Source organism: Loxodonta africana, chromosome 2 (assembly GCF_030014295.1).
Source record: "Loxodonta africana isolate mLoxAfr1 chromosome 2, mLoxAfr1.hap2, whole genome shotgun sequence".
Taxonomy (NCBI): Eukaryota; Metazoa; Chordata; class Mammalia; order Proboscidea; family Elephantidae; genus Loxodonta; species Loxodonta africana.
This window is the reverse complement of record NC_087343.1, coordinates 154,055,705-154,075,337: the sequence shown is the minus strand read 5'-3', so window position 1 is coordinate 154,075,337 and position 19,633 is coordinate 154,055,705. Positions and strand designations below refer to the sequence as shown.

The 19,633-nt window shown below is 42.0% G+C and overlaps 3 protein-coding genes across 3 annotated transcripts; all 3 read right to left on the bottom strand.

Moving 5' to 3' along the window:
• Positions 1-700: 700 nt before the first annotated feature.
• On the bottom strand, positions 701-3,978 carry LOC100658355 (protocadherin beta-17). Its single transcript, XM_003404557.4, has one exon. It carries the CDS (start codon positions 3,744-3,746, stop codon positions 1,356-1,358), a length of 2,391 nt encoding a protein of 796 aa, XP_003404605.1. The 5' UTR covers positions 3,747-3,978; the 3' UTR covers positions 701-1,355.
• A 2,949-nt stretch (positions 3,979-6,927) lies between these two features.
• On the bottom strand, positions 6,928-9,827 carry LOC100657877 (protocadherin beta-6). Its single transcript, XM_003404555.4, has one exon. The coding sequence runs from the start codon at positions 9,310-9,312 to the stop codon at positions 6,928-6,930; it is 2,385 nt and encodes a 794-aa protein (XP_003404603.2). The 5' UTR covers positions 9,313-9,827.
• An 843-nt stretch (positions 9,828-10,670) lies between these two features.
• On the bottom strand, positions 10,671-17,721 carry LOC100657590 (protocadherin beta-5-like). The gene is given in 2 exon segments (XM_023549839.2): positions 10,671-15,111; positions 15,113-17,721. Coding segments are annotated over 2 exon segments (2,388 nt in total). The 5' UTR covers positions 17,462-17,721; the 3' UTR covers positions 10,671-15,072.
• Between the last annotated feature and the right edge of the window lie 1,912 nt (positions 17,722-19,633).

The following is a 19,633-nucleotide window of genomic DNA, read 5'->3' as shown; positions in this document are numbered from 1 at the left end:
ATGACTTTAAATTAAATTAAAAAAAATAAAACATCTAACAATTATGGGGATTATTCTTTTTAAAATACATGGTAAATGCCATAAACATTGAGAAGGTAAGAGTATATATAAATAACAAAATGTACAAAGTAAGAAGAGGATAGGAAGGAGAAAGTGTGAAAACATTGATTTCCGTATTTTTAATCGCAGGTGGTTAAGTGATGTTAATCTCTTAATATATGTATCATAAACTTGTTTTTAACATTATAGGAATTGTGTATCAAAGCTTAAGAAAATTCTATACTTTTGCATCATTTAATTTTGTTTATTCAAGTAAAATTAATTCTGGTAGATTTAATTATAAAGCTGCAATATATTATAGATCCATTTTTAGAAAATTATTTTCATCAATTTATTTATGGTTATGTGCATGCATAGAAATATATTTAGAATAATGTTGACTTAATATTAATAATGATTATTTCTGAATGGTGGAATAATAGTGTTGATTTTCTTCTTTGTACTTACTGTATACACTTGCATAATGTTTGAGCACATATTGTTTTTAAAAGAATGATAGTCATTATTTACATGCCAAAAAACCATTTATTGTGAAAACATAGTCACAACACTACCAACTATTTTTCTACTTAACAAGGATTTCATATAGAATAATAGCACATGGTCTAATTAAATATTAATTTTGAAAGACATACTCAACTTAGAAAATATCCAGATAAAATATCCAATAGAGTGTTTTCGAAACACTACAGAAATCAATAATTTCAAGATCAGAAAGGATTTTCATAAATGAAAATTATTTTTAAAACTGAACGCCATTATTTACAGTATGGCTAGATTTATCGTGATGATTATCAGAAAAGTGAGAATACAAATCTCTCAACCATAAGATTTCAATGAACAAGCTGAACTGTCAGGAACCTGGAAACAATGGTCACTTTCAAAGATCTGACCAAATAAAACCCTAAGAAAAACCATTTCTGTGCTATCATGGACACATGCAAAATGTGAGGTGGCTAACAAAAACCAGACAAAACGTAAAATACTTAAACAGGTAGAAAAACCAAAAACCAAACCACTTGCATGGAGTCAATACTGATACATAGTGACTCTGTAGGACAAAGTAGAACTGCCCCATAGGGTTTCAAAGGAGTGTGAATTCAGACTGCCAACCTTTTGGTTCACAGACAAGCTCTTAACCACTGTGCCATCAGGTAGAAAAAGTTATAAATATGGCCTGGCCAGTGAGAATAATTACTAAGTGAGAGTATGTGAGCACTTTCTGTGCATGAAAGGGTTAGGAAATTATAGATCAGTAAATGTTACCATTAATCAGATTTCTCAAAATCTGATTCCTAATTTAACCCAAAATTATTCCTAAAGTGGGCATTTTCCTCGGTATCCCTACCAGTCTTTTCAACCAAAAAGTCAGGGAATATAGGTTTAAGAAACTTGAATTCGGTGTTCCCAGAACCTCCCGTGAGACAAACCTCATACTGGTAGCTCTGGGACAGGGTCCCTGTGCCGCTGACGTCCACCAAGTGGCCCGGAAAGTGGCCCTCAGGCACCGACCAGCGACCCACCGAGGCGGCCCTGTTCCTCCTGCACAGCCTCACCAGGACGAACAGGATGACGGAGAACAGGAAGAGCGACGAGACCGACGCCAACGCAATGATCAAGTAGACAGTGAGCAAGTCAGTTTGGGCCTCATCCCGGGCCACCTCTGGGAGCGGCAGGTAGGGCTGCGAGAAGCCGTCCACCAGGAGCACGTGCAGCGTGACAGTGGCCGACATTGGCGGCTCGCCATTGTCCTTGACCAGCACGACGAGTCTGTGCTTGGCGGCATCGCGCTCGCTCAGCAGCCTGGCTGTGCGCACCTCGCCATTGTGCGCCCACACGCTGAACAGTCCGGGCTCCGTGGCCTTGAGCAGCTGGTAGGACAGCCAGGCGTTCTGGCCCGAATCGCCGTCCACAGCCACCACCTTGGTCACCAAGTAGCCCGCCTCGGCAGCCCTGGGCACCAGCTCAGTGCAGGGCGCAGAGCCGTTCTGCAGCGGGTAGAGCACGAAGGGCGAGTTGTCGTTGTCGTCCATGACCTCCACGCGCACCAGCGCCTCGCTGCTCAGCGCGGGGGAACCTGCGTCTATCGCGCCCACACGGAACTCGAAGGCTCGCAGGGCCTCGTAATCCAGTGACCTCAGAGCGAAGAGGTGCCCGTTGTCCGCGTTGATGGAGACCAAGGAGGCGAGGGGGAGGTGCGGGTCCTGGGGCGGCAGCAGCGAGTAGGTGACTTGGGCGTTGGAGCCTGAGTCTCTGTCTGTGGCGCTGACGCTGCCCATGTGCAGGGCGGGACTGTTGTTCTCAGGGACGAACAAGGTATAAGAGGTTCTGGAGAAGGTGGGCGCGTTGTCATTGACGTCGGAGACCAGCACTGTTATTTTGTGCTCAGTTTTCAACCTGGGGGTACCCAAGTCTGTGACGGTGATGGTGATGTTGTACTCGGCTCTGCTCTCTCTGTCCAGTGACTTCTCTGTTACCAGGGTGTAGAAATTGTCTACGGTAGGCTTCAGAATGAACGGGAGGTGATCCTGGATGGAACACGTCATTTTTCCATTGTCCCCCGAATCTGGATCTGAAATTCCGAAAATGGCGACCACAGTCTCAGGAGAGTTTTCTGGGATATCACTGATGAGTAGTGACATGGTGAGCTCAGGAGCGTTGTCATTCACATCCACCACTTCTATGGCTACGGTGCATTTTCCTGAAAGACCCCCGCCATCTGAGGCTTCAATTTCCATAGAGTAAGATTGAATTTCCTCAAAATCCAAGAGTTTTTTTAATCGAATTTCTCCCATAACTGCGTTTATTTGAAAAGCTTGAATGACTTGATTTGAAGGTTGAAAAAATGAGTAAGCGAGCTCCCCATGGGTTCCAGCATCTAAATCTCTAGCGGAGACAGAGATAACAAGGGAGCCTATGGCGCTGTTTTCTGGGACCTGCACCTCATAGAGCAGCTGAGTAAATTCAGGAGCGTTGTCATTGACGTCCACAACCAGGATGACAACCTGGGACGTCCCAGTTCTGGGTGGTGACCCACCATCCAGTGCTGTGAGCGTTAACCTGAGCTCAGGCTGCTCCTCGCGGTCCAGGGCTTTGTCCAGCACCAGCTCCGGGTATTTCCTGCCATCGCTGTGAGTGCGTGTGAAAAGGTGGAAATGGAAGTTGGTGCTAATCGTATAGTTCTGAACTGTGTTGCTGCCTACGTCCAGATCTTGAGCTATTTTCAAGGGAAACGCAGTCCCTGGGTGGCTGTTTTCTGAGATTTTCAGGAGGATTTCACTTTCCAAAAATTCTGGGGCATGGTCATTTATGTCTTGGAGCTGTAGCTCACCTTGAAAAAACTGCACCGGGTTTTTTAGTAGCACCTGGAAATGCAGTATACATGGATCCGTGTCACCGCACAACTCCTCCCGGTCCAATTTTTCTTTTAGGATCAAATTCCCACTCTTTTGCTGGACCTGCAGATGCTGCTTGTTCCCTTTGGAAAGAATCCGGGCCCCCCGTGCGGCCAGCTCCTCTATGCCCAGCCCCAGATCCTTTGCTATGTTGGCCACAAATGACCCGCTATCCCCCTCTTCTAGAACCGAATACTTAATAGTTGCACTGCCCGCCTCCCACCACAGTAACAGAATAATAATGGCGATCACTTGCCTTTTCTGCAGTGCTTTGGGGAGCGGCGTATCCATTGTTCCTTTGAGTCCAAAAGATGTAGTATTCAATCGTAAAATAATTGCTTTACAGTCCACCCAGCTATTTTGGCTCAATAATCTTGAGTTAGCTTTTTTTAAAAAACATTGAATATGAGGATAGGTCCTTCTCCAAAATCTTCTAGCCTCAGTAATGTAAAATAGTTCCTTCCTTCTGCCGGCTGCCAGAAACTGCTCAGGTTTTAATGGAGTCACTGGAGTCTTGCGGAGACAGCTTTTCACTCTCTTAGCCTGCAGCGCCACCAAGCGTTCTGCTTTGCAACTTCACGTATTTTTCATTTCAAAGCTGATTGCGATAGCTAAAATGTGTCTCATACATTTTAGGTCAGAGAGTTGTGTACGTCCCCTTTCCCCTTTTATGCAGTCTTGTTCAGGTAGTTAACAATAATTATGAGAACAAAAACTTCCTTAATAAGGTGCAAGTTCAGTGCACAAAACTTTCTGCTCAAGACAAAATTTCTTTTATTCATAGCACAGGTATTCATCTGTGCAGGCATCCTTCTAGTTTCTGGGGATAAAACAGTAAATGAAACACAAAAACTCCTGCTCTCATGGAGTGTACAGTCTATGATAAAACAACGATTTGTGGTGTTACAAGGGTGTTATGAATTTTTTTATCCAGTTTTCTACTCTCGAGCAAATTTTAATGTGTTTGGAACTCCTGAAAGAAAAATGAAGATGTGATTTCTTGTCAAGCTCTGGGTTACGTGGCCTTTGGGAATTTTTTCCTTGCATGAGTTCATTGTGTGCAATGCCTAGCAAACTTGAGAGGAAAAATTACCGATTGTTTTTATTAGAAATCAGTATTAGCTCAGAATTAAGGCAATGTCTTTTCTATAAACATGAAGAAAGCAATAAACTCGGGGAAGTAAAAAATATATACTTCCTGGAGAAGGCTTCTGATCTGTCTGCACTGAACGAGAGCCTTTCCTGGTGTATGTCCTCTGGACTATGGAAGTCGGGCTATTTAAAATCGCCACTACTCCAACCAACTGAAGCCATGTGGTTGGAGTGAGAATAGTGGGAGATGCAGTTTCCCAAAAGAAGAAGAATGCTACTCCAAGGAGAAGAGGCTAGATACATAGGAATACAAAACAGTAGGTGTTCCTTTTACTCGTTGAACCAACTAGAAGCATTCTATGAGAATTCACTTATTTGAACAAAATGCAGCCAAACATAATTTAGTTTAGTCCAGTTTCATTTTAATTGAGGATAAAAAATGAAATATTAACTCAATTGTCACTTTAGTATAAATTGCCTGTCTTTCATGCAACGTTGGAAAATAATGTTTTTCATAAAATACCACAAATTTAACTGATATGAATAAGACTAAACATGGGCTAAAATGTGAAAATAACTGGGTTTTATGGTTAACGAAGACAAATAATGCTTAGTTACACAGCACTAGAAGGGAAAATCTGACATTACCTAATAACCGGCCACTAAGCAGGGGCTGGAAGCCCTGGTGGTGTAGTGGTTAAGTGCTAGGTCTGCTAACCAAAAGGTCTGCGGTTCAAATCCACCAGGCACTCTTTAGAAGCCCTATGGGGCAGTTCTACTCTGTCCTATAGCCTCACTATTAGTCCAAATCGAGGGCAACAGATTTTTTTTTTTAATTTAAGCAGTGATTAAACTGCTCAACAGACAGCCCAAAGGTCGGTGGTTGGAACCCACCAGCCACTCTATGAAAGAAAGATGTGGCAGTTTGCTCGCCTAGAGATTATAGCCTTGGAAGCCCTATGGGGCAGTTCTAATCTATCATATAGGGTTACTAAGTGGGAATCTGAGTGGGAATAGACTCCACGGCACACACCACCACCACCACCAATAACTTACCTAGGTTTTAGCAAGTATCACATAAGAAAGTGGAGGGAGGAGTTTGAAAAATATAATTTGGATTTTCGGAAACAATACCTTCAAACTTTCAAATTGTTTGACAAATACAAGGAAACAAAATATTCTTTCAAGAATTTTATATTCTGTAATAGAGCTTAGGGTGAGTGGAAGGGTGTTTTCTATTTAGAGGGAAAGCAAACAAGTGATTTAACTAAGCAGGAATAAGAATTTCACTGATTGGCAAGGATACTGTATTGTAAATGGAACACTGGCATTTTTTGTTCCTTGAAAATGTACTATTATTTTATATTCACTACAGGAATGTTAGCAACATTCAACAAATATTTATTAAGCATTTATAACATGCATCAATGACATGTAAACATAATCGGTTCGTTTTTTTTTTTTCGTTTTTAAATCTGTCACTGCCTCACATAAAGTCCACAAACTGTGTCATAATTTAGTGAGTTGTAAAGAAAATACATATTGACTATTATGGTATACTGAGATACAGATAAATATGAATGACTATCTTAGGTGGGAACCTCCTGGTACAGTGGTTAAGAGTTCAGCTGCTAACCAAAAGGTTGACAGTTTGAGTCCACCAGCTGCTTCTTGGAGACCCTATGGGGCAGGTCTACTCTGTCCTATAGGGTCACTATGAGTCTGAATCCACTCGATAGCAATGGATGTATCTTAGGTGGGAGCCATGGTGGTGCAGCAGTTAAAGCATTTGGCTGCTAACTGAAAGGGCAGCAGTTCAAATCCACTATTCATAAAGATGTACAGCCTTAGAAACCTTATGGAGCAGTTCTGTTCTGTCCTACAGGGTGGCTATGACTGCATGGCAGTAGATTTTTTTTTTTATCTTAGGTGTAGCTATCTTTAGTGTTTATCTTTACTGTTCAAACCGTAGGAGTTACCCTAAAATGAGACTTCATTGGAAGATTACATAACAAACATTCAAATTTTAAAGATCATCTTACATAGTGATAACTATCACCAATATTTGGAAGGGTGGTCTTACTTAAGCGTTTTGGAATATAGTTTTTGTAAAATGGGTAGATAATTTCAAAACATTTAGATTATGTAAATAAAATTTTTACTTTTTATTCAGATTGTCAAACAGAGTTGAGTGAGAGTAATCAAATAACACTAAAATTATACAGGGAAAATAATGTGTAACCCAGTTTGATATTTAAAAAAAAAAATAAGGAATAGCAAAATCAGCAAGGAACAGACCATCAATAACATGCATCAATAACATGTAAACTTACATTAGGAGATCTGCAAACTTAATACGTAAGGTTTAATAACCCAATACTTAACTGAATTGGAAGCTGTTTCCAGAGGTGGAGTTTTCCTTTGTTTCCCTCCCAGTTCCCTGGGGAGGAAAGTTGGGGAAAATCGGCTTCAGGAACTTGAACTCGCTGGTCCCTGAGCCTCCCGTCAGACACACCTCGTACTGGTAGCTATGGGACAGAGTTCCTGTGCCGCTGACATCCACTAAGTGGCCCGGAAAGTGGCCCTCAGGCACGGAGCAGCGACCCGCTGAGGCGGCCCTGTTCCTTCTGCACAGCCGCACAGTGATGAACAAGAGCACGGAGAACAGAAAGAGCGACGAGACCGACGCCAACGCAATGATCAAGTAGACAGTGAGCGAGTCGGCCTGGGCCTCATTCAGAGCCATCTCTGGGAGCGGCAGGTAGGGCTGCGAGAACCCATCCACCAGGAGCACGTGAAGCGTGACGGTGGCCGACATTGGCGGCTCACCATTATCCTTGACCAGCACGACGAGTCTGTGCTTGGCGGCGTCGCGCTCGCTCAGCAGCCTGGTGGTGCGCACCTCGCCGTTGTGAGCCCACACGCTGAATAGCCCGGGCTCCGTGGCCTTGAGCAGCTGGTAGGACAGCCAGGCGTTCTGTCCCGAGTCGCTGTCCACCGCCACCACCTTGGTCACCAGGTAGCCCGCCTCGGCAGCCCTGGGCACCAGCTCTGTGCAGGGCGCAGAACCGTTCTGCAGCGGGTAGAGCACGAAGGGCGAGTTGTCGTTGTCGTCCACGACCTCCACGCGCACCAGCGCCTCGCTGCTCAGCGCTGGAGAACCTGCGTCTATCGCGCCCACGCGGAACTCGAACGCTCGTAGGGCCTCGTAATCCAGCGACCTGAGAACGAACAGGTGCCCGTTGTCTGCGTTGATGGAGACCAAGGAGGCGAGGGGGAGGTGCGGGTCCTGGGGCGGCAGCAGCGAGTAGGTGACTTGGGCGTTGGAGCCTGAGTCTCTGTCTGTGGCGCTGACGCTGCCCATGTGCAGAGCAGGGCTGTTGTTCTCGCGGATGAACAGGGTGTAGGAGGTTTGGGAGAAGGTGGGAGCGTTGTCATTGACGTCGGAGACCAGCACGGTTATTTTGTGCTCTGTTTTTAGCCTGGGGGTACCCAAGTCGATAACGGTGATTGTGATGTTGTATTCGGCTCTGCTCTCTCTGTCCAGCTCTCCTTCTGTTACCAGGGTATAGAAATTCTCTATGGATGGTCTTAGAAGGAAGGGGAGATTGTCATCTATAGAACAAATGACTTGTTGATTAGGTCCAGAATCTGCATCTGAAACACTGAAAACTGCAACTATAACCTCTGGCAAGTTTTCAGGGATGGGGTTGGTGAGTGATGACATGGTCAGTTCAGGGGCATTGTCATTCATGTCCAATACCTTGATGACTACGGAACATTTTCCTGATAGTCCACCGCCATCTGTGGCCTCAACATCCACGTGATGAGACTGAAATTCCTCAAAATCCAACATCCTTCTCAGACGAATTTCTCCTGTGATGGCGTTTATTTCGAAGGGCTGGTTAATGTCATCGACCTGAAATAGGGCATAGGATACCTCCCCAAAGGATCCTGCATCTAAATCTGTCGCTGACACGGTGACAACCAGGGAGCCTAGGGGGTTGTTCTCAGAGACTTGCACCTCATAGAGCTCCTGAGCAAACACAGGAGCGTTGTCATTGATGTCCAAGACCAGGATCTGAATCTCTGCGGTTCCTGACCGGGGAGGAGAGCCGCCATCTAACGCAGTGAAGGTAAGCCTGAGTTGGGGCTGCTCCTCCCTATCCAACGCTTTGTCCAGCACCAGCTCCGGGATCTTCCTGCCGTCACTGCGATTGCGAGTGAGAACATGAAAGTGGGGATTGGGGCTGATTGTGTAGCTCTGAAGGCTGTTGCTGCCAGCATCTAAATCCTGTGCCATTTTCAAAGGAAATGTCTTTCCTGGTGTAGTAATTTCTGATATTTTCAGGACCATTTTTCTGGTGGGGAACTCTGGGGCGTGGTCATTTATATCTCTGACCCTCAGTTCAGCCTGAAAAAACTGTAAGGGATTTTCCAGCAACACTTGGAAAGGTAGTACGCATGGCTCAGTGGATCCACACAGCTCCTCCCGGTCCAGTTTCTCATTTAGCAGCAAATTATGGGTCTGTGGGTCAAGCTGCAAATGCTGTTTGTTCCCCTTGAAAACAACCCGGGCGCCCCGCGCAGCCAGCTCTCCCACCTTGAGTCCCAGGTCCTTTGTCAAGTCGGCCACAAATGTGCCACTTTCTTTCTCCTCCAGCACAGAATACTGCATTGATTCTGAACCCACCTCCCATAAAAACATCAATATAATAAAGCTCTCTACTTGCCTTTTCTTGAGCTGTGCTTTTGTTTGCGCCATCTCTATTGTTACGTTAGATTCGAGAGGGGGAAAAAAAAAAAGCTTTTCAGCTCCGAACTCCTACGTCCACCATCGATCCTCCTGGAACTGAAAAGCTGTAAATGTATTCTGTGTTTTTACTTCAGCTTTTCAGTGTAATGGAGTCCACCGAATCTGTGGAGCTTTTTTAATTCACTCTCTTAGCCTACACCGCCACCAAGCGTTCAAATCAATAACTTCATGAAGTACTCTAAGGTCCGTACCATTTCTAAAATCTGTGCCTTATAAAAACGACTCAAATTGTAGTGTGTGAGCCACAGGCATAAAGAATTACCTGGGAGTAATTGGTTAAAAAAAAAAAGCCAATTCCTGGGAATCCCTCCAGATCTTGGACCAAATTCTCTGGTGGTATGAACAGGAATCTTTCTCCTGTTTAAGAGTCTCTCCTTCATGTGTAAGAGTCACTCCTTTAATGTAAACTTCTATTAATCTAGTTTGATTCTCTAGCAGCACAATTTATCTCTAATGAGGAGTATAATTTGTAAGTCCAAGAAGTATACCACTTAAGTGTCCCTACAAACACATCAACAAACCATACAAAACTTGTAAGAAGCTGGTTATCAACACCGGTGTGTTTTGTTTTACTGGTGATAAAACAATCATTTCTCTAAGTTGCGTGACTTAGACAATGACAAGAACAGCCTACTTTGTTTTGTGGTTACATTTGTACAGTAAAAGGGACGATTAGGCTAATAGGAGGAAAATTCAGGCCAAGGAATACTTACAAGTACCTAAGCAGATGAAATTATTTAAAAGAAGAACTAGGAGCAGTCAAGTATTTGTCATTTTAGGATTCCACTTCAATTTTGTATGAGTAGAATTGGTTGTGATTTTAATGGGCTTCTTAATTTTATAGTTTTTTTTTTGTCAAATTCCCATTCTATTCTAATCAGTTAATCAGGGTTTAAATATATTACCCTATTGTAAGAGCATGATAATGCAATGCAGAAAACATTCACCCAGAAAGGAGGACACTAAGTTTTATAAGTATAAAGCAAATAAGGTGGTATAAAAAGATGTTTTTAAGGTGAATTACATTGAAGTTGATACCATGGCATTCAATGAGGCAACATCATGCCTATGTCCTTTACTATCTCACCAGGTTTTCTCAGATAAATTAGAAAATGTATCTTGAAATGTCCTGAAAATTTATAAAATAGTATTGGGTCAGTGCACATAGAAGAACAGGAAACACACTGAACATAATTCAATTCAGATTGGTTTCATATCTAGTGAGAGGTGGAATCAGTTAAGTTCACGCAAAATTCACTTCGGGTAAGAGCCAAGATGATGGAAGATTAAAAATCAGGATATTTTTCAAAATACTTCAAATGTAGGTAAAAAAAAAAAAAAGAGCCATTGACATTGAGTCGATTCCAACTCTTAAGGATCTTGTAGTGAATTCGAAGGACCAACCAAAGCAGCCAAGCTCTTAACCACTGTGCATCCCACCTGGGCTCCAAAATAAATAAAGCTAAATAAACTCTAAACTCTGCACAGATGAGGTCATTTTTTAGTTAAAAACCATCTCTGTCTACCCAGAAGAATAAAGAGAAGGAAGGCCAGTGTGACCAGCCTTCGGGGTTCACTTGATAAATGCAGCTGAGAACAGTCTGTTGCTTAAGGATATGCATAGCCTATTTCCCTGAAGTAAAAAACAAATTAACCCATGAAGCAAAACCAACAACCATAAACATCTTGGATGGATTTAGTTTCCTCTCTGAAACAAGCTTATTTCCAGCACAATCCTAAATGCTCCCTGAGTGAGCATTCTGAATTGTGTTTCAATCTTAAAGGCATCCCTGGAATCTAAAGAGTCCTTTATTCACTTTCTTTGCCTGCAGCACACCCCCAGGCATCCTTAAACACAACCAATTGAATTATTTTTCATTTTAAAGCAATCTTTAGTAATAACACAATATATGTCTAATTCAATTTAGATCACTGAAATGTCTATTTAAAAGTGCTCCACATTTGGTTCCTGAGAATGTTGGTAGTTATGAGAGAAGAAGGATAATATCTCAATAGACTAAAAAAGATATTAGTTGAGTATGTCAAGAAACTGCCTTTTTATGTAAAGGAGATTCCATTAGATTCCTGCAGGAGAACATTTATCTGCTTGATCCCATTTGTTTTGATTTGACTTGCTAAAGTAGAGTTGAATTGACTACTTAAGCATGTTCTCACAAGGAATCATCTAAAATTTTTATTGTGGAAAAATTGCAACATATACTAAGTAAACAGAATAGCATAATAAACCTCTACGTACACAGCACTCACCTCCACAACATTCTGTTATTCTTGTTTCATCTATACCTTTCCCTCCATTCTCTGCCTCCCACTCAATGATTACTTTTATATAGTTCTTTTTGGGGGGTAATGTTTATGTAAATTAAAATTCACCAATCTTAACTGTACCACTTTAACAAATTGGTATGCCTGATAACCCACACCTCTTTCAAGATATAGAACATTTCCATTATTCACTGGAACTCATCTTAGTCTTATTTTTCAGCTTCATTTTAATAATTGGGTGGCAAAATCTTGGTCTCGTCTGGATATAACAAGGAAAAGGAGACAATGAAAAAAAGCACCATATCCTGATCATGTATGCTAAATTTAAGTGATGGATATTTATAAGATTAATTCAACTGGATGATGACCAATGATCAGAAATAGTACCTAAACTGATGAAACATTATAAAGTATGTTAAACTAAATTTTCTTTAGTTAGCTTATAATAACTGCATAGTTAAGCTGAGTTTCATTTTTATGCTACAAATGTTTGCTTTCCTCTAATACCATTATAATTTAAAACAATTCTTCAAGTTTATTAAAAATTGAAAGATAAATTCAAAACTTCTAAAGATAAACTGAACCTTTTACAAGTCTTCTTTAATCATATGCAAATAAAAGCACAATAATTTAGGGAAAAGATAGATACGTAAGCAATCAAAGATGTCTCCTGATTGATGGAAGATATACTACTGACAAGTTTGAAAATAAAATATAAAAGAAGTTGAGGCTACATCACATTTGAAATCTCAAATGGTTGAGTAAGAAGACTTTTTGTCAGTCTTGCCAGATGATTGTCAATTTTATTGATCTTTTCAGAGAACCAGCTTTTTCTCATTGATTCTTCTGTTGTAATATGAATTAGATCCTGTTGGTTGATGACACTGTTGAGTTCTTCTATATCTTTGCCGATTTTATGTCTAGTTGTTCTACTGGTTGTTGAGAGAAGTATTCAAGTCTCTAAATATAATTGTGGATTTGCCTATTTCTCCTTTCTGTTCTATCAGTTTTTGCTTCACATATTGTGCAGTTCTGTTGTTTGGTGTATACACATTTATGATTGCTTTCTCTTCTTGATGGTTTGGGCCTTTTTTCATTATATAATGTCCTTCTCCGTCTCTGATAATTTTCTTTGAAGTATACTTTACCTGACATTAACATGGCCACTGCTGCTTTCTTTTGGTTGACGTTTGCATGATATACTTTTCCATTCTTTTACTTTCAACCTGCCTATGTCATATTTGAAGTGAGTTGCTTATAGACAGCATATAGTTGGCTCAAGCTTTTTAAAAAATTTAACCCATTCTTCCAATCTCTTTAATTGGTATATTTAGGCCATTTACTTTTAATATAATTATTGATATGTTAGAGCTTAAGTCTGCCATTTTATTTTTTGTTTTCTGTTTTATCTCTTTTTTTATTTATCTATTCTTCTTACTGGGTTATTAGAATATTGTTTAGAATTTCATTTTGATGTATTCATAGTGTTTTTGGAGTACATCATTTTGTATGTTTTTTTTAGTGACTGCTGTATTATATTTACTGATGTTATCATTTTACCTTAGGAGAGGTATGATGATTAGATGACAGTTTTCATACTGACTTATAGATCATTTAGTCCAGATGGAAACAGAAAGATAAAAAGGTAGGAAATATGGGAAACAATTATTTATTGAGTATTGAATTATTATTGATTTTAAAGATATGGTAAAGCCAACTGATAGAGTCTAAAATGGTTAATCTATTTGATATTGATTCTAAGAATATTGTACTTTGACACAGGAAGCACAATACTGGATTCAAAGAGCAGGAAATACAGTGCTTTTCACTAAGTAATATGGCTCTTCAAAAAACAATATTTTGAGGAAGAGAAAAGTAGCCTTTGACAACCAGGAAAAGTAGCCTCTGACAAAAGTAGCCTGGCACTGACAGCTAGCCGTGGTCTTCTCCTGTTGAGCATAAAAATTTTCACAGAAAACTAACACCAGAAAAGACCATTGTGACCCTGATGTACCAAGACCAAAATAGTATTACTTCATAATCATGTTTGAGCAGAGATAAAAACAAGGACATTGTCCAAACTATAAAAATGACCAAAGACCCCTTTTTCTGGCTAATATGAGTGAATGCTACTTTTACCAATTACAGTTTCCACTCACTTTGTTTTCCCTGTTTCCTAAATAAAATTAATTATTGTCATAGAATTACCCCCACTTCCAGAATGCATCCAATCCAGAAATGCATACACACATTTGCCAAAAGACATGTACAAGAATGAGCATAGCCGCACTATTCATAATAGCCAAACCCTGTACCAACCCAAATATTGATCTACAGTATGATGGGTAATAAATTGTGCATATTCACACACTGGCATTCTGTGCAGTAATGAGAACGAAAGTACTAAAATTTAATGTAGTATCATAGATATATTTCACAAATATAATGGGTAAAAGAAGCCAGACACAAAACGGTTCATGCTCTACTATCCCATTTATATGAATTCAAAACAGGCATAACTAACCCATGAAACTGGAAGTGAAGATATCTGTTATCCTTGAGTTCATAGTGATTATAGGTGGTAATTTGTGTGGAACCTGGAGTGCTGGTAATGTTTTCTTTTTTCGTCAGGCTGCTGGTACCAATTTTGTTCACTTTGTGAAAATACATTGAGCTGAACATCAAGGTTTGGCCACTTTTCGGTATATATAATTCAATAAGGAAATTTGTTTTTAAAATGTTAGCCAATGAGGATCAGGGCTGGGAAAGAAGAACAAACAGGATGTTGCTGCTTTTCATCATAATGCTTTCTCACATATTTGATTTGTTACCTGCGTTCCTTTTAAAGCAATTAAAACAAAATTATGTAAACTTTTTAATTTTGCTATTTAACATCAAGTATACTTTTTTATACTTAGAGTTTAATGAAACAAAATTGGTAGGATACTGAGAAAATATAATTAATAATTGATTTCATTAAGACAATTCATCATGACAAATTCTGACAAGAAGGGCAAAAATTTCAGGAAAATGGCATGCAGAGAATGGGCACTATGTAAATAAATGCAAATAAAGTAAACTGTGTTTTCCAAAATTGGACAAGATAAAGTTCAATGGACAGATCCATTACAAAAGAAAAATCAAGGCTATACCTGCAGGTGGGGTTTTTCTCCATGACATTCTCAAACGCTATCTAGAGGAAGAAAAAAAAATCAAACCCACTGCCTTCGAGTCGATTCAGACTCATAGCGATCCTATAGGACAGAGTAGAGCTGTCCCATGGAGTGTCCAAGGAGAGCCTGGCGGATTCGAACTGCCGACCTCTTGGTTAGCAGCCATAGTACTTAACCACTGTAAACACCAGGGTTTTGGTATCTAGAGAAGTTAAGGATAAATGCCAGAATATGTTGCATTATGATCAGATCACTAATTGAATCCAAAGCTGTTCCGGAATGTGATGTTTTTAATCAATTTCTTTGCTAGTTCCCTGGGGCGGGAAATTGGGGATAATCGGCTTCAGGAATTTGAACTCATTTGTCCCGGAGCCTCCTGTCAGACTTATCTCATACTGATAGTTATGGGACAGTGTCCCAGTGCGGCTGACGTCCACCAAGTGGCCCGGAGAGTGGCCCTCAGGCACCGACCAGCGACCCACCGAGGCGGCCCTGTTCCTCCTGCACAGCCGCACCCCGACGAACAGGACGACGGAGAACAGGAAGAGCGACGAGACCGACGCCAACGCAATGACCAAGTAGACAGTGAGCGAGTCGGCTTCAGCCTCGTCCCGGGCCACCTCCGGGAGCGGCAGGTAGGGCTGCGAGAACCCATCCACTAGGAGAACGTGCAGCGTGACGGTGGTCGACATTGGCGGCTCGCCGTTGTCCTTGACCAGCACGATGAGTCTGTGCTTGGCGGCGTCGCGCTCGCTCAGCAGCCTGGCGGTGCGCACTTCGCCATTGTGAGCCCACACGCTGAACAGTCCGGGCTCCGTGGCCTTGAGCAGCTGGTAGGACAGCCAGGCGTTCTGACCCGAGTCGCTGTCCACCGCCACCACCTTGGTCACCAGGTAGCCCGCCTCAGCCGCCCTGGGCACCAGCTCTGTGCAGGGCGCAGAGCCGTTCTGCAGCGGGTACAGCACGAAGGGCGAGTTGTCATTTTCGTCCACGACCTCCACGCGCACCAACGTCTCGCTGCTCAGCGCGGGGGAACCTGCGTCTATCGCGCCCACGCGGAACTCGAACGCTCGTAGGGCCTCGTAATCCAGTGACCTGAGAGCGAAGAGGTGCCCGTTGTCTGCGTTGATGGAGACCAAGGAGGCGAGGGGGAGGTGTGGGCCCTGGGGCGGCAGCAGTGAGTAGGTGACTTGGGCGTTGGAGCCTGAGTCTCTGTCTGTGGCGCTGACGGTGCCCATGTGCAGGGCAGGGCTGTTGTTCTCGCGGACGAACAGGGTGTAGGAGGTTTGGGAGAAGGTGGGCGCGTTGTCATTGACGTCGGAGACCAGCACATTTATGGTGTGCTCGGTTTTCAGCCTTGGTGACCCCAAGTCAGTGACGGTGATGGTGATGTTGTACTCCTCTCTGCTTTCTCTGTCCAGTGGCCTCTCGGTCACTAGCATGTAAAAGTTCTTGAATGTGGATTTCAGGAGAAATGGGAGGTCGTCCTGGATGGAGGAAACCACCTTTCCGTTGTCCCCAGAGTCTGGATCTGAAACACTGAAAACAGCAACTACAGTTTCCGGGGAGTTTTCCGGCGTAGGGCTGGTGAGCGTAGACATCGTCAGTTTAGGGGCGTTGTCATTCACATCCAGCACTTGTACAGCTACAGTGCATTTTCCTGAAAGGCCCCCGCCGTCTGTGGCTACAATTTCCACGTTGTAATATTGAGTTGCTTCGAAATCCAGTATCCTTTTCAGACGAATTTCTCCTGTAATTTCGTCTATTTCAAACGGTTGAGTCCCTTCATCCCCTTGGAACAGAGCGTAGGCAACCCTCCCGTATGTTCCTGCATCTAAATCTCGGGCGGAGACAGCGACAACCAAGGATTTAAGGGTGCTGGTCTCGGGGACCTGCACCTCATAGAGTGACTGTAAAAACTCAGGGGCGTTGTCATTGATGTCCACGACTTCAATTAGGACTGCAATAGTCCCAGACCTGGGCGGAGCCCCACCGTCCAGCGCAGTGATGGTTAACCTAAGTTCAGGCTGCTCCTCCCGATCCAGGCCTTTGTCCAGCACCAGCTCCGGGTATTTTCTGCCATCTCCGCGATTATTCGTGAGAACATGAAAATGTGGGTTGGGGAGAATTGTGTAGTTCTGAACAGTGTTGCTACCTATGTCAGAGTCCTGAGCTATTTTCAAAGGAAACACAGTCCCTGGCTGGACGCTCTCTGGGATTTTTAGAAGCATTTCACTCTCTAAGAACTCTGGGGAATGGTCATTTATATCTTTGAGCTGCAGTTCAACTTGAACAAACTGCACCGGGTTTTCCAGTAATAGTTGGAAATGCAGTACACAGGGTTCTGTCGCCCCGCACAGCGCTTCCCGGTCTAGTTTGTCTCGTAGAAGCAAATTCCCGGTCTTTACATCGAGCTGCAAGAGCTGTTTGTTTTCTTTGTAATGGATTCTCGCGCCCCGAGTGACCAGTTCCCCCACGCTGAGACCCAGGTCTTTTGCCAGGTTGGCCACAAAGGAGCCACTTTCTATTTCTTCTGGCATGGAATACCTAATTGCCTCAGCGTCAGCCTCCCGCAAAAACAACAGTATAGCCAGAAAGATAACTTGCCTTTTCTGTGGCGTTTTTGCTAGCGCAGTCTCCATTGTTCAGTCCCGGTCCAGAAGATGGAGTTTCTTCAGCTCGGTATACAATCAATCCAGATGATTTGGTTAAATAACCTCGAATTAGGTATTTCTGGTTCTGCTTTGCACTGGTATGCGCACTCTGAAGATCCCTGTCCCTAGATCTTACCTAAAATGCTTTCTTCTTTAGTGAGCATTCAGAGTTCTGATTCCCAGCTTCATGGCGTCCGTGATAGCCAGACTCTTGTTATTCACTCTCTTAGCCTGCAGCGCCACCAGGCGTCCTTTTTTTTTTTTTTTTAACTACTTCATGTAGTGTTTGCCATTTCATTCCAAACCTTAGACCTGGTATGTACGAAAATTCTTTTGAGTCACAGAAGTGCTCCTCATAATATTTCCAGCTCTAGTTATAAAGCCGTCGAGCTGTAGGAAGATCTAAATAAATATTTTCTGAGTGAATTCTCAATGAAAGAATAATTTTGAGAATATGCTAAAATGATAGTTTTCTCAATAAAATTACTTCTTCAGTACATGAAAAAATTATGTTTCGGGGGTTTCTTATTTGATTATAGCTAAGAAATAAATGATAATGGATGTATAAAAACTTAAAATTTTTATTAAAAAACATTTATTTTGAAATACAACATACATCAGAAAAAGGCACAAATCATAAGCACACAACTCAATGGATTGTCACCAAGTGAATACACTTGTGTAAGCAGACCTATATTTAATGACAAAACATTACCAAAACCCAAGAAACCCCCTCCTGCTATTGTCTGGTCACTGCCCCCCCCCAAAAAAACTAATCACTATTCTGATTTTTATTATCGTAAGTTTTCACTTGGGGAGGACCTATATAAATTGAATTATAAAGTATTTACTCTTTCGTGTCAAGCTTCTTTCACTCAACATCGTAAAGTTTATCTATTGCATGTAATTCTGATTAGTTTTATTTTCCTTTGTCTTATATTATTCTATTGTACGAATATACCACAATTTGTTTATCATTCTCCAGTTGATGGTATTTGGAATTTTTCCGTTTTGGGGACATTATGAGTAGTACTTCTATGAACATACTTGTACATGTCTTTTGGTAGCCATATTTATGTATTTATGATGGATATATATTCCTAGGAAACATCTCAATTGATATTCCATCAATTCCTGGAGCCTTGTTTTTTGCCAATGCCTTCAGAGCAGCTTGGACTTCTTCCTTCAGTACCATTGGTTCCTGATCATATGCCACCTCTTGAAATGGCTGAATATCGACTAATTCTTTTTGGACTCTGTGTATTCCTTCCATCTTCTTTTGATGCTTCCTGTGTCGCTTAATATTTTCCCCATGGAATCCTTCACTATTGCAACTCGAGGCTTGAATTTTTTCTTCAGTTCTTTCAGCTTGAGAAACACCAAGTGTGTTCTTCCCTTTTGGTTTTCCATCTCCAGCTCTTTGCACATGTCATTATAATACTTTACTTTGTCTTCTCGAGAGGCCCTTTGAAATCTTCTGTTCAGTTCTTTTACTTCATCAATTCTTCCTTTTGCTTTAGCTGCTCGATGCTCAAGAACAAGTTTCAGAGTCTTCTCTGACATCCATCTTGGTCTTTTCTTTCTTCCCTATCTTTTCAGTGACCTCTTGCTTTCTTCATGGTTGATGTCCTTGATGTCACTCCACAACTCATCTCGTCTTCAGTCGCTAGTGTTCAATGTGTCAAATCTGTACTTCAGATGGTCTCTAAATTCAGGTGGGATATACTCAAGGTCAACTGAGATGTTTCAACAAACAGATGCAGCACTGGAGGTGCTCACTCATCTATGCCAAGACAGCTTCCTGGCCAACTGACTGGAAGAGATCCATATTTATGCCTATTCCCAAGAAAGGTGATCCAACCGCATGTGGAAATTATAGAACAATATCATTAATATCACATACAAGCAAAATTTTTCTGAAGATCATTCAAAAGTGGCTGCAGCAGTATATCCACAGGGAACTGCCAGAAATTCAGGCCGGTTTCAGAAGAAAACGTGGAACCAGGGATATCATTGCTGATGTCAGATGGATCCTGGCTGAAAGCAGAGAATACCAGAAGGATGTTTACCTGTGTTTTATTGACTATGCAAAGACATTTGACTGTGTGGATCATAACAAACTATGGATGATGTTGCGAAGAATGGGAATTCCAGAACACT